Raw genomic sequence first — 14,971 nt, 5'->3', positions numbered from 1 at the left:
CTACTAAGGGAAAAATTTGATAAAAACCATACTTGTTAACATTCTTGTAATTTTTATTTGGAACTATTACCTTGGTTATTAAAGTATATTTTAATCACAGTTATAATCAATTACAATCATAAATTCAGGTACAATAACGATTTTACAAAAAAAGTCAGTCGCTCCCATTAACCGCGTGTGTCGGGTTAGCCCATTTAATGCTCATATGAGAAATGGGAGCCATAATATTTACTCTTTCCCGAAAATTAAACTAGACATTTTATAATGAGATTTTAATTCTTATTTCAAGGAAGTAGTTATAATAAAAGTAAACAAATCAACTTTTCAAATAAAACAAAAGTATAAAAAACAAATAATTAAAGGAAAACTAAAGATCCAAAATTTTGCAGATCCTAACAAATAGCACAAATATAAGAATCTGGACTATCACTGCCAGAACATTCTTCATGGGTATTGTATATTTTGTGGGTATGGCTACATTTTGTGTTGGGTTTCGGAAAATTTCACCTTTCGCCAATGATGTCTAAATAACAATCAAATACAATAAGATTTTCATACATACAATATCCCCATCTTGCATCGGCGGCAAAATAATAATGTGTGCAATCTTCTTAATAATTATTATAAAAGCACAATGCGAAATTTTTATTGTGTCTAAGATTTTATTTCCATTAAATAATGACATGTTGCAGTCATGACTCCAATATTTCTCGCTAAAGCGCGTTATTAATCTAATTTTAGACGTAAAGCACGAAGCGGTTTAGTTTGGTTTCATCGCACGCATTGGAACTCTACACCAATTAAATAAAACATATATCAAAGTTCTTAATATTAAGTAGGTAGGCACTCTCACGACGGAAAACCTTTCTATCATAATATTTTTAGTAGGAACTGTTCAAAATTACATATGACTTTTGCCCGCACCTCTATAAGCACAACAGTATCTTCTTTACAGTTAGAGGTCACCGCATTTTACTGGATATTTTTTTATACGTGCACGAAGTGACTGCATCTGATGGTAAGTGGAGTAGAGACCAATAGAATGTCGACTGACGAGAGATGATTACCCTCGGCAGTCGACACAATTATGCCGGCCTGTTCGAACCTGCTGATCCCGGAACGCGACACATTTACGTAAGCCACTTCGGCGGGTTTTAACACCTTGTGTATGGTGGTAGCTATCCGGGCGGATATAAAATATGTCCTACTACCAGTAATAACCTTACTGATAATCTTTACCTTCGTTTGGCAAACAGTCCAAATTCATACCAATTTGTATTTACATACCTATTGCTAAAAAAGTCTAAACCTTTACATACTACGTCGCCAAACTCTCATATTCATTATTCTCTCTGCTTATCCCCACTAACCGCAAAAACTACTGAACCAGACAACGAGATTCTCATTGGCAGTTCACGAACAATTTTGATAAACCTAGGTACGCAAAACAAATTTATAAATAAGTTTCTTTTTAATTCTTAGAATGAAGAAACGATCTTGCCGTTCGCCTGATGGTAATCGACATACCGCCCATAAACAGTAGAAACACCATACAACACCTTGAATTACAAATAATGTTTTGGTATTCCACTGCGCTCGCCATCCTGAGACATGAGATGTTAAGTCTTATTATGTCCAGTACTTGCACTGGCTACAATGTCCTTCAAATCGGAACACAACAGTGACTACACACTGCAGCTTGACGGCAGAAATAGGTGTACCGTTGTTAACAAAGGTGATTGTAGTTATAAAATAGAGTTTAAATAGTCGTATCGAATTTATATTAAATTCGCTTTCACCTACATTATCTTGAAATTATGTAATCTTGAACGTAAAATGCAAATGGTAAGGTAAAGTTGTAATGGGTAATTTCATAGTAAAAGGTAATGTTGCGTGACTTATGTTTGCTTATTTATATCTGATGGCGATCGCACGCAAAACATGATGGAAAATATTGAGTTTGGATGCTTTCATACGACATAGAACAGTGGAGCAAGATAAACTGGTGTAAAACTAAAATGTCTTTGTTAATTTTCGCGGTTTTAATGCTTTTATTAGTTTTTCTAGTGCTAATGTACCTGGATAGTATAAGAAATAATTGTAAATAAAAACCTTCCTGAATATTTTTTACCAAAGCTGGGAAAGGTAAAGCAGAAGGCACGTTTTTATAATACAAGATAGTATGAACGACGCAAAATGCTAATTTTTAGGTTATGTGTCTCCAGTAGATGCGGCCCTCACTTTAAGTTCCCATTTTGGCTTGACGCCAATACAGTTACTAGGTATTAAGAGACCTGATATATTTTGTTTGATGAGGACGAGTGCCAAGAGATTGCTAATTCAAATTTGGTAGGTTTTTTTTCTGTCAATGGACAGATGAGGCACTTAGCATAGACGGATAGAAAATTAAGATCTAAGTTAGTTGCATTTCCTATAAATATTATAAAACAAAGTCCCCTTCTCTGTTTGTCGGTATGTTATAGTTTTGCTCAAAATAGTTTAAGAGATAGTTTAAGACCCTGGGAAGGTTATAGTCCACTTTCTATCCCGGGAAAATATATAGCGGGACTTTTATTCCGAAAACCTCCTTCACGCGAGCGAAGCCGCGAGCAAAAGGTAGTCACATAATATAACAAGTTACATGTATTTCTCATAACTTTATATATACATATACGTATTGCATAGTAGTAGGTTTAATGTCAAAGGCTTTGGTTCACAATGCTTAGACGAGTTTAGGTAAGTAGATGTACTACATAAAATATTATTTTGTAAAAACCAGAATCATTTAAAAGTGTTTTATATTTAATCTATAATTACTTATATTATAATCAATAAGATTTTTTGCAAAATTGTACCATTATTCTAGTCAGCGCATTAACAATGAAAACAAAATTAATATGATTACCAAATCGAACTCTCGAATGGTTAAAAAATACCAAAAAAATTATCGATAGCGATAAAATCTGCAAAATATTTTTACTTTAATGTCTAACATCCGTGGAAACATGAGTTCAACTGTATTAATATTGTCACAATGGTTCCCTACTACATAACCTCATAACTTTTACAATTTCCCGGAACGAGGTTCGTGCTGTCGTGAGCGATTTGCGAGGCACCGCGAGCCAAGTCGAAATAACTATTATGAAATATGAAACTTGCATGTACCGGGACATTTTGCTCGTGATGGTTATACAGGGAAGTTTTTTTTATCTTACGCAGAGGTGGCCTTAAGTGCAACTGCCCGGGGCCTCACGCAGACTCTTGGAGGACCTTCTTTACGATCTTATCAAGGAAACTTTAAATACCAGAGACCTTTTTGTTTTGCTGTATGCGGAGCCTCGCGACGTTTTTTCTTTTTTTTGCTTTCTCCAGGGGCCTCGCGTTAGTTAAAGCCGCCACTGATATTAATAATACGTCAATTGCGAATGATTGTAAAAGGTATGTATTTATGTTTGTCAGAAGTAAACTCAAAGAGTGTCGATCTTAACTAATGGAGACTTGAGACGAAAAATCTTTGTATTTTATCCGATTATCGGAGTAGGGTAATGTTTTTATATTTGTGCTCCTTACACATTCGAGGCCATGGTTGCACTGTTGGCTTCCTCCGTGTATAAATCTCTGAACGGATTTGAATGACATTTTGCAGTTGGATAGAGCATGCCTTGGATTAAATGTTGATATCAGGCTACTTTTACCCGGGAACAAGACTTCCACGTAAGTGAAGCCTCAAGCAATACTTAGTGCATAATTAATAGGTAAGTGAATACGTAAAGCGGTAACGAGAGTTACAAATTTGATTTCAGTTTCACAAATTTTATACATTGTCATGTATATGGTTTCTTAGTTCCAAAATCGAATCGAATTGTTTCGAGATGCCGACTAGTAGCGCCATCGAGCGTCATTATCTAGTACTTGATCTTTACCTAATGAGCAAGCTTGGTTCTATCAAAATTGTTGTAGAACATAAAATAAGAAATATCGCAGTTATTACAGCGGTTGTTTTTATTTCAGACTCCATCGTGTGGCAGTTAATTGTGAGCAAAGAATATAGTACTGTCTAACGAGACATTGTGAGGTTACAAGTTTGATCCCACGTAGGCAGAAAAATAACAATTTAATAAAAGTTACGAAATGGGCCACGGTTTCAAAAATTAGTTTCGAAAGATCCAACCAATGAAAGTCAACATTCAACAACGAATTTATATTTTTTCTACATGGTGAGACCTACGACGGATAATAATTGTTAATTCATTATGTCAATTTTCTGTGATGTTCCATATGCTTACATTGTTTGATATAATCTCTACTATTGATATGATATTGTCTACTACACTAAGACTAGAGGTGATAGAGGTAAAACAAAATTTTAGGTCCAAATTAGATTAACAAGATAAAATAAAAATTGTCATCAAAATCGATATATTTTTACAGAATCTAGTCTCTTCCTTGTTTTACAATTTCTATTTCCTGAATTCTATTTTGGCCGGTGTTGTAATCATTGTTAAAGTTAACGTTCTATTACAATAGATGAGCGTGCGGCTTCTTTGCCCCGCTGTGAATTGGTTTGCTATACACGTGTCATAAACCCAAACCTTACCTAAGCATGGATGAAACTCCGGCCTTATTCAAAATAATGTATAATTAATATTGGACCCATAGATTTACTATGGAAGTAACTCGTTCATAAAATATATTTTTTTTATAGCTATGAATGACTAGACAAGCTTGCCCCTTTCACCTGATAGTAAGCGATACCACCGCCTATAAACGATAGAAACACCATCCAACACCTTGAATTACAAAGTATTGTTTTATATTTCCCTGCGCTCGCCATCGTGAGACATGAGATGTTAAGTCTTATTATGTCCAGTAGTTGCACTGGCTACAATGTTGCATCAAACCGGAACACAAAAGTGACTACACACTGCTACTTGGCGGCAGACATTGCGGTGGTACCTACCCAGGCGGACTCTCACATATGAGACACCACCAGTAAAAATAGAATCAAATAAAACACTCAAATACATAAATATATTTATTGGCGGCTGTGCCTACGCGTCGGCGATGGTGACCTCAACCTCTACACCAGGCTCGATGTTGATGGAAGTGATCTGCTTCACAATCTCTGAGGGGAATGCAGGTCGATCACTCGCTTGTGGATGCGCATCTGGAACCTGTCCCAGGTCTTGGAACCTTCACCACAAGGGGTCTTGCGGGTTGTGATGCGCAGGATCTTGGTCGGCATGCGGACTGGGCCCTGGAATAAAAATGATCATTGTAAAATAAATGTCAAGTTAGAATGGTAAGCTAGTGAAATTAGCTGAGAATAGAAAGATGTTTTTACAGGGATCACAGTTTTTGTATTTTGAATTTAACCATATTTGTGTCAACTGGTCAGGAGTAATGGTTTCTTGTTAGTTGACACTCTATCTAAAGTTCAAAGAAGTTTACTGACTATTAGGTCATCTATCTTTGCACATATAAAATAAAGTCTATTACCATAGTATGTCATGTTATATAAGTTGAGATAAATGTCATGTATGATAGGACCCTTTAACAGTTCACAAAAAATAAAAATTAATGTTTACATTTATTTTATGTTGAAACCACGCAAAGTAGGTTTTAATAGTTACCAAGTTTAATTTCAGTAAAAAAAATTACATATCAGATAGACCTATAATACTAAGACCATCTTTAAATTTATTATTATTATTGTTATCAGGCAGGCAGTATTTAACTTTTATAACAATATTTACCAGGATAATCTCAACATGTAGTGAAAATTAAGGATACTACATAAATAGAAATAGCATTATAACTGTTACCTGCTTGGATATAAATGTGACTTCCCTATGAGCAGAGAGCGCCATAAGGCCCATGCACTCTGCACTTTGAGAAGTAATTCTCTAGCACTTTATTGTGAACACACCATCGATAAAATGACATGCCTTCATCACAGCGCTGTTTGATATTTGTATGATAGAGTATGTCTTTCTGTGGTGAACGGTGACATTTTCTAAAAGGGAACCCGACATAATATAGGTACTAATATGCATAAATGTGGCCTGTAAATAGGATATAGATACGCAAACAGGATTCAGCCCACAAAATGTTACTTTAGAGACAGTGAATATTTATGTTTTTAATTGTATTTTTGCTCATTGATGAATATCTATTTTGTTAATAAAAAGTTCAAATTACCGATTTTGTTTGACTGAGATGTTTTTACTAATGGAAAATATAGACTAGAACAAATTTCACTTTTTCGACCATACTCTGGGTTGTATCCTTTTCGCATATCTATGTTCAATTGTTGTAATGCTAATTAGATTTTACATAAATTACGAAAGGCAGCTTATATGGATCCTTCACCACTGATGCCCTTTTAATGATGTTAATACATCTTTTTTTATCAATTTGTAAAATGGGTGATACTAAACTAAACAATACACTATTTAACTTATTTGTAACTAATAAATGCATCTTATTCGACTGTTATGGCGACCAGAGACCAATAAACTAGATGGCCACGGAGATTGACGCTTGGACTGTATCAATGCGAGCTGCTAGAGCTGTACAAGTATGTGACTATAGTACATAGTGTGCTGTTTTTAGGTGCAATTTTGTTATTCTATGACGCGTCTATTCGTAAAACGTCATTGGTGGTTAGCATTATATCAAACTGAGAATCGCCAAATCCACGACCGACATAAGGTGTCACCAAAGGTTGACCATTTAAAAAACAAAGTTAATACCTTCACACGCAGCTTCTGTTTCTTGGCGCCATTGATGAGGTCAGCGCACACTTTCTCAAGCGAGCGCACGTTGCGCGAAGTCAGCGTGATCCTGATGCGGTGGATTGGCGAAACCTCTGCCTGAGGCTTCTCGATATCCTTGCCTGACACGACGGCGGCTGCCTGCAATTACCAATAAGTCATCAGTCGTGAAAATAATTGGGATCCTTAAATTTATATAATGCACAACCATTAATTGAACGATACTATCAACTCAAGTTTCAGAGAACATAAACATCTATTGTAATGTCTCATTTCGCGCCATGACACCTAGTGTTGGAAAAGGCAATTTTTAAAGGCAATATAAAGAATTGTAACATTACTAAAGATGTAAGGGAAGATTTATATTGATAATAATATTGACCATACATAAATATGCTTTATTAGAGTAATGTGATGAATACTTTCATCTTGACACGTGCAATCATAACCTCAACACTTTCCACAGATTTAAGTTTTAAATCACTTTATATGACGGAAAACACTTAATTACACTAAATAATACGTTACTTACCATATTGTTGCGATAATCCGGTCGAGATAAACAACTTTCCTATTAAAAATTGCTCAGCGCTGAACCGGAGTACAGCTTCGCAATTCACTTCATAAAAGAAAGAGATGGCGGAATTCTTGACTTTATCTGGGCTTGATGAGACCTGTCACTTGTAGAATATTTTTTTATACTAAAGCGCCCTCTATAAATTATGTCATAGTACTATCTTGATTGTTTTTACATATAGTTAACAGATGGCAGTGTGTAGGTATAAACATTTTTTTCTTTAAAGAGCCAGGGAGCTTTAAAACGTTCAACCTTTTTAAATTTTATTTGGCTACGATATCAGGCCATGCTAAACTCAAAATAGGATTTAGATGTCAGTTATATACCTTTATTATATTTTCCCTCATGAAAATTCTCAAATATTAATCATTTTAAGATTTATTTTAAATTAGGTGCGGACGACATTGACCCATGTGAATCACCTTTTCCAAGAAAAAAATCCCATTGCCTTCTTTTCATGTTATAGGGATAAAAACTAGATACAAATACGATTTAAACTTTATGTAGCTACACACTTTATTAACTCAATAACCAATTAGTTATTTATTTGTAAAGTTACACTCTCGGTAATACTAAAATACGGAATAACATAATTATAGCCTTATAATATTATAAACTTAAATAAAATAATTTCAAGTATAACACAAACTAAACACAGAAATTAAATGAAGAAAGGACCGCAATCGCAGTTCGTAGTATTGATTAAACATTGTTCATCATTATGTTTTTGACCTGCTTATCAAATTTCCTGTAACAGAAAAATATTGTATTGTGTATCATTTACGTACTACCATTGAAATGAAGGGGAATATACAATTTATTGTTAACAATACTTATTATGGGTAAAATATTATGACCAGATAATATTGGATGGATGCTTATAGTGGATTTATACTTACGGCGAAGTAATTTGATCACCAGGCAGATGAAATGGATTGCATATAGCGTCGGCGTACAAGGCGTGTAGTCTACGCAGTGCAGTCCGCACTTCAGCATCCCGGATGTTACTGCCGCTTGGTGAGGTCGAACTTGTCACCAGCACAAGTTTGATTCGCGTGTTTGTTACGTACCCATATCTAGAATATTCAAAAACGATGTAAAACATTTCTAAGCAGATTATGTGAAGTCACTTTGAAACATAATTACGATTTAAAGGAAGCTTAAAATATCGACCTCAGTTTTGTAATTGATAGAGCAAAAGTAGAACTATATATTATAATTCTCTTTGAGTAGAACCATGTGTCAATATTTTTTGCTGCAGCATGAATGGGCCGAATCAAATGAGGTGGTACCCAATTTAGCTTTTTATTGCCTATACAATATGGTCTTATGCAAAGAGAGATTAGACTCAGAACGTACGTGCGACGGTCTCATAGTTTATGGCTTATCTTATAAAAATATAGCACACGTACTACAAAATTCATCTCATGGAATGAAAATCAAAATATATCGGCAGGCATTCAAGTATTTCATCTGGGATGTATAAAAACAAAACTGCATTGAAAATCGAAAGGTCGTAAGGTTGTTGGCAGTTTTGTAATAAAATCTTCGGATCAAAACAATGCCTTATGAAATTTACCGTAAACTTAAGTATCTGTTTTATTTAAAATAAACAGGAGATAAGAAAGGATAAGACACAAATATAAGTGATGCTATGCATGACATAAACATTAAAGTAAATAATCTATATTTCTCTATCGTTGTGTTAGAAGTGTCTTGCTTTAGGAAATTAATAACATTTAATACTATAACATAACTGTTATTATTAGCACCTTAGAATAAGGACCTAGTCATAAATTAAATGATGAGATATATTATTATTGAAAAACACTTATAAATAGGAAAATACGCGAACTGATTCTTATATAGATTTTAATGCACGTTATGAAAAAAATACAAGTTACTCGTAAAAAACATCACTTACATTTTATGCGTATCAGTAGAGTATAACAAGCCAAGATATAGATCTCTGAGATCAGTACGGGCAGTGTTCGTATTTGTGCCAGCGTTTCCTGTGTTGGTAGTGGCGAGTCTCTCTTCTAACGCGTCCAGGGCCGTGTGGACGAGCCATTGCCGCGACAACTCGTTGTCTGTGCTCGTGTCGTTGCCTACACCGCCGATGTATAGTGGAGAATTCTGAAAGAAACAAGTTTAGAAATAATATAAAAATTTTACGCGTCGAGCTTATACTTTACTTAGGTATTCGCAGCAGTGTCTCCATGTACACGGTAATTAGTGTTAATGCATCGTAAAGTGTAATTATTACCTTCACGGTATATTACCGTACCATATTTTACTGCATTAATTGAATTTGGTTGCCGGAACAACCCAAATCAGGGGACTATTTTCTTGGTCCCGCCTCCTTGTCATATTAATTCACTGATTCAGCGTATTTTTATCCAAAATCTCGATATTTGTAGCCTTTCAACACGGTAAATAAAGAATTACACTGGGCACCCTGATTCAAGGAGTTACAAGATTTTGGTTGCGCCATTATGCATAATTATGATATGCGTAGGATGGGCGATGGTTGCAAAGTGATTTTTTGTTCTATGACATAATAAAAAAATTATCAGTATTTTTTTTAAGTACATGAGTCACAAAATATAGCTTTTATAAATTACACAAATATATAAGTTTTGAATCCGTAATAGTGATGGGATGTAATAGTAATAAGGATGGGTTCAATCATCAATGGGCTCAATAATTGACAGACTAGGCTGTATGGCTGAGAGCCTTTGCCTTCTCCCAAAGGAGTAAATCAAGCCAAAAAAAAGTCTATGGTTAAAATAAGTAAGACTAGGCAGTATGGTCGTAAGACTATAGCCTGTCCTCTAATGACGAAGAAAAAAATAGTCTATGGTTCAATTCAATTCAATTTTCATATTGCGGCTCCATCGTTGGCAGACGATGATTTTGCCAATGTCAAAGTCTATGGTATGTATTAGGCTGTATGGCTAAGAGCATTTGCCTTCTCCTTAAGGAGTAAATCAAACCAAAAAAAAAAAAAGTCTATGGTTATGCTGTATGGGCTAGAACTCTTTGCCTTCCCAATAATAAAGGGAAAATCAAAATTAAAAAAAAAGTCTATGGTTATGAGGGCGTTGTAGAATTTTGACAATGACAAAACAAAACAAATGACGTCATATTAAAAATGTAACTATTGACTTTCCGCAGATATATTGATGACTTTCCTCAATTCATTGTGACATGTTATATATTGCACTCATTGATTGTAACTGGATACAAACAAAAATACTATTCTTAACTTCAGTATAACAAGCAACAACAGTAAAAACTCACATCTTTGCCGATAACTGCGACACAAACTGCCATTGTGAATCAATAGTGCGAGCTGAGAGTGCGAGGGACGTGAAACTGAATTGACGTGTGCGTGGCGGGTAGATACGAAATTAATATTGTCAAAAAAATGGTCGTCCAATGTGTAAATGTGTCCAACTGCAAATTAAACGTTATTATAGTGTCAAAAATCTAAAGTAACTATTGTGTATTAAGCACTTAATAATTGTGAAAACATTTATAATGGCTTTCGGAGATCGTAATTTACTGTACGAAGAAAACGAAAAAGGCGAGCGTGTTGTTGTGAAATCTATAGATTCAACACGCCGTGCGTACGTAAGATTTACAAATTGCACATCACAACGAATAAGTGTCGTTTGGAGAGATTTCCAAGGTCTAAGACGGGACTACATTCTTTTAAACCCCGGTAAACACTTCGACGTTGACACATATATAACTCACCCTTGGGAATTTACTGATTATAAAACGCAGGAGTCGTATGTTGTGAACAATAAGACGGTATTTCGTGCCCCGCCTAGTATCGCAAATGTAAGACATCGATTCAACTGGAATATAACAGTGCCTCTTAGGACCTTGAGGTACACAACATTGTTGTCTATAGCATCTATTTTGCGTGATGAGGACGCTGCTGATGAGCTCCAGCTGCCGAGAGACCTGGCGACGGACCTACGCGCCCTCACCGCCCAGCTCCTCGGACCACCGGAGACCAAACAAGCTGACTGATATTTCAACATGCTTGGCATATTAATTTTCATGTGCTGGTGCATGTACTTCATATGGTTCGTGTTTACGAAGCTTTTGTAAGATCATAAACATTGTGATACCTATGAGGCGGACCGAATAAAAGTTCCAGATCACCGGATATGGGTCGCTTTCAATAGATTGTTCTAGAAATCTTTTGGGGGAGGCCCATGTCCAGCAGTGAATGTTATATAGGATATGGCTGATGATGAAACATTGTGATAAAGCAGCCTTGACTGTTGACTCATATAATTGTTTTTAAGTGATTTTAGCAGTGTTCAATTTGTCTTATCAGTGCAGTATATAAAAAATCGAGGAATAGTAATGTGACCCATAAACATTGTGCATTGCATTGGTTCTGATTTCGGATAGAATAAAACCGTGATATATGCATTGCATTTGCTCCCTGTATGATGACAAGCATGAGAAAGAGGGTGAAATAGTTGTAACCTTATAAATCGATATATGGATGAGATGATTGTTTTAAAAGGTTCACTGACTTTACATGTATTTGAGTTAGTGTTGATGAAATGTGAAAAGCATAGCGAGTTAAGCTCTAAATTAATGAATAATATTAAATTATGTTATGCTTATAGAGAATGATTTAATTAATTTTTATTAAATAAAATTTTCCATACTTATTGAGAAATCACTGTTGATAAAATGTAGAAATCCATGCTAATATTTGCTGTTTACTGTAAATGTTGTATATATGTTTAAGTATCAATTCATATCAATTACAATGTATTTATGATGGTTAATGATGTAAGACATCTTAATATTTCTCAGTGTATTATGTAGAGGATTAATAGTAATATCAAACAAGATTATATATTTGAGCTGAAGCGTTAAGTTACTTAACATACCTTCAACATATCTGTTAAGTATTTTGATACATGTGTATGTACATTTATTAATGGTTTAGTGTATTATAACACTTTTAATTGCCTAACATATTATAAGGAAACTGTTAATATTTTTTTGTGACTCTTTTTGAATCAAAGTGTATAAAGGTTAAATATTATCATTGACTATCTTTTTTATATGATTTATGCATTTATACTAAAACAGTTTTTTATTTTAAATTGTTATCACAAAGTAATCATTTTAGTTATAGTGCTTGCAATATATTTTATTATTTTAAGAAATGTTTCCTTATTTTTATTATTTTGTGCTGGTTTTGTGGACCTATTTGTTTTTCCTCTAAAAAAGTAAATGTCTTTTATATAATTGTAGATTATTAACCTTTAAGTTATTAGTCATAGTATTAAAGATATTATTAGGAATGGTAAGTATTGAATATCTTATACATTTTGACATTGCATTACTGTATCAAATTTAATTGAATACTTATCTTCTTCAAAGTAACACTTTACCATATGTAACTCAAACTGTAAATATCAATAAAAAGCAATTGAAATTTTACGTGCTCTAAGAGAACAAATTGCAGCAGCCATGTCACTTTTTCAGTCATTAATACACTCGCATCCATGCTCTATGCACAAAATTATCAAATATTTAAAGTAAAACTGGTATTTCTGTTAAAATCACAATGTAAGCAGAGATTAAGATAAATATGTGGTATAATTTATAAACGCAATGTGAATGTTACTGTATATATGTTATATAAGCTTTTTTAAGCTACAAAATTTTCGTAAAATTCATTATTTGAACCTTTTTTTCATCATGTTGATTGTGCCATATTTTAATGTTATGTATTCTTTAATAATTGTTTTAAGATTTATATGTTTTATTGAGTATAAATATAACATTTGTTGGTTATAGATGTGACATTTTTAAAACTATATCTTGCTTGAAGGACCAATGTTTTTAGGAGAAACTGGTTTGAACCTGTTTAAAATGTACCTTCCTAATATACATACAGATGTTTCTTTAAAAGTTTTAATTGAATTCCAGTAATGTGCATTAAAACTCAAGCGCATAGTTGAAAAGAAGCTAATATAAAGTATGACGCATCTTTTTTACATGTATTATGTAGAGATTACACAAACTTTATTTTGGTATAATGAGGTCAAGTCACATCTCAAATGAATCATGGAGATAACAGCCGGTAGTTAATGCATGGATTTATGCAATTACCAAATTTGTTATGGAATGTAATGAGAATATATTGTATATAACCAATAAGTGTATAGATTTATGTTATTTTTGGTTTTATTTCTTCACAAAAATTATACGATGATGCTGATGAAATCGTATGAGTGTCATTAAAACTTATTCAGGAAAAAGAAAAATAATATATTTGTAAATATAACATACATCTATTTATGTGCGTATGTATTAGAATGTATACTTTTGAGCTAGATAAATGTATAAAAATAAAAGCTAAAATAGGCGTAAAAATCATTTATTTACACTTACGACGAACTAATAAATATCGAACATTGTTTCTCTCGATCACAGTATGTACAAACAAATCGTTGCCTCTATAAACTTTCTGCTATGCATTAATAACAAACTACATCACTATTATTAAGTTTCATAGCATTATTTCTTTTTTTATTATCCGAAGACTGCAATGGCAAAGAAGATGTAGTATTACACAACCATTATCAAGTATAACTCAAAAAAGTTTGTTTAAATACTTTTGTTTACGTTACCATTTTATAGGGCAATTATTGACTGTTATACAACCATTTAAAGTAAGAATACATTACAACCTGAATATATGTAATTTAACAGAACAGAATTAATTAAGGGTCCTATATTAGTAGAAGACATCCAAACTCCATACAATTCTCCTAGAACATTTCATATATTTATCATGTTTGGTGGCAACTGGCAACACACTATGAGTCTCATTGAAAAAATGAATCTATATAATATATTATAGCCCTGGGAAAATTAATAATCTTCCGATATGATTAGTTTTATATTTATAAACACATTTTCCTACCTTGACCTAAAATAAATTCGGTATTCCGGTATTTTCGGTATTTCCGGTTTTGAAGATATGTTATTAGGAAACTCAGAACAATGACAAACATAGAAGTAACACTATGACATTTGAGCGTACTCTGTCCTAGACAGCAAGAAATTTAATTGTGTTGCGATCCCTTCTGACATCTTATCGATATCGATAGATGTTTTGTCTATCGGCTATGGTAAATTCGCAGACCTGCTAAAATAAACCCTTTTCGGTCAGTCAACTACAAACCATTGCAAATTGCTATTTTAGATAAAGGTTAAAAAAAAGATATCAAAATTCTGATTTGGTATTCAAGTACCAAATGAGGTCTGGGTATATAGAAGCACTCGTTATGAAGCTGTTAAATTGCAATAAACTACTTATAGAACTAAGTACCGGCTTTCTTCGAACTAAATATTGTCCAATTTTCATTTGCTATTTACAGCAGTTACCATGCCTCCGAAATGTCATTCACACCAAAAATGGTATAGCATTTAGATTATTAAATTAAGAAAATGTTAGAAATTTCGAGAGGAATGGAAATCGCAGTAAGTAACAAACAAGAAATCAGCCGGAATTTCGTCTAGGAGAAAGCCAGTACGCTTTCTGCTCTTTTCTGACTTTCTT

The 14,971-nt window shown here is 33.7% G+C and overlaps 2 protein-coding genes and 1 pseudogene across 3 annotated transcripts; 1 reads left to right on the top strand and 2 right to left on the bottom strand.

Annotated features, from left to right (window-relative positions):
* Positions 1–5,022: 5,022 nt before the first annotated feature.
* On the bottom strand, positions 5,023–7,559 carry LOC119191193 (annotated as a pseudogene).
* A 285-nt stretch (positions 7,560–7,844) lies between these two features.
* Positions 7,845–11,575, bottom strand: LOC119191192 (trafficking protein particle complex subunit 2-like protein). 2 transcript variants are annotated; one of them, XM_037445089.1, is made up of 4 exons: positions 10,657–11,575; positions 9,278–9,489; positions 8,253–8,429; positions 7,845–8,101 (listed from the first exon to the last, which is right to left on the bottom strand). In XM_037445089.1, exons 1-4 carry the CDS (start codon positions 10,687–10,689, stop codon positions 8,056–8,058), a joined length of 468 nt encoding a protein of 155 aa, XP_037300986.1. In that variant the 5' UTR covers positions 10,690–11,575; the 3' UTR covers positions 7,845–8,055. The 2 variants fall into 2 exon arrangements, with proteins under 2 accessions (XP_037300986.1, XP_037300987.1); XM_037445090.1 differs by lacking the exon at positions 10,657–11,575 and adding an exon at positions 9,641–9,886.
* On the top strand, positions 10,897–11,397 carry LOC119191191 (von Hippel-Lindau-like protein). Its single transcript, XM_037445088.1, has one exon. The coding sequence runs from the start codon at positions 10,897–10,899 to the stop codon at positions 11,395–11,397; it is 501 nt and encodes a 166-aa protein (XP_037300985.1).
* Positions 11,576–14,971: the final 3,396 nt, after the last annotated feature.

The sequence above is a fragment of the Manduca sexta genome, unplaced genomic scaffold (assembly GCF_014839805.1).
Source record: "Manduca sexta isolate Smith_Timp_Sample1 unplaced genomic scaffold, JHU_Msex_v1.0 HiC_scaffold_1169, whole genome shotgun sequence".
Lineage (NCBI taxonomy): Eukaryota > Metazoa > Arthropoda > Insecta > Lepidoptera > Sphingidae > Manduca > Manduca sexta.
The sequence above is the reverse complement of the archived record's forward strand: the minus strand, read 5'-3'. Positions and strand labels throughout refer to the sequence as shown.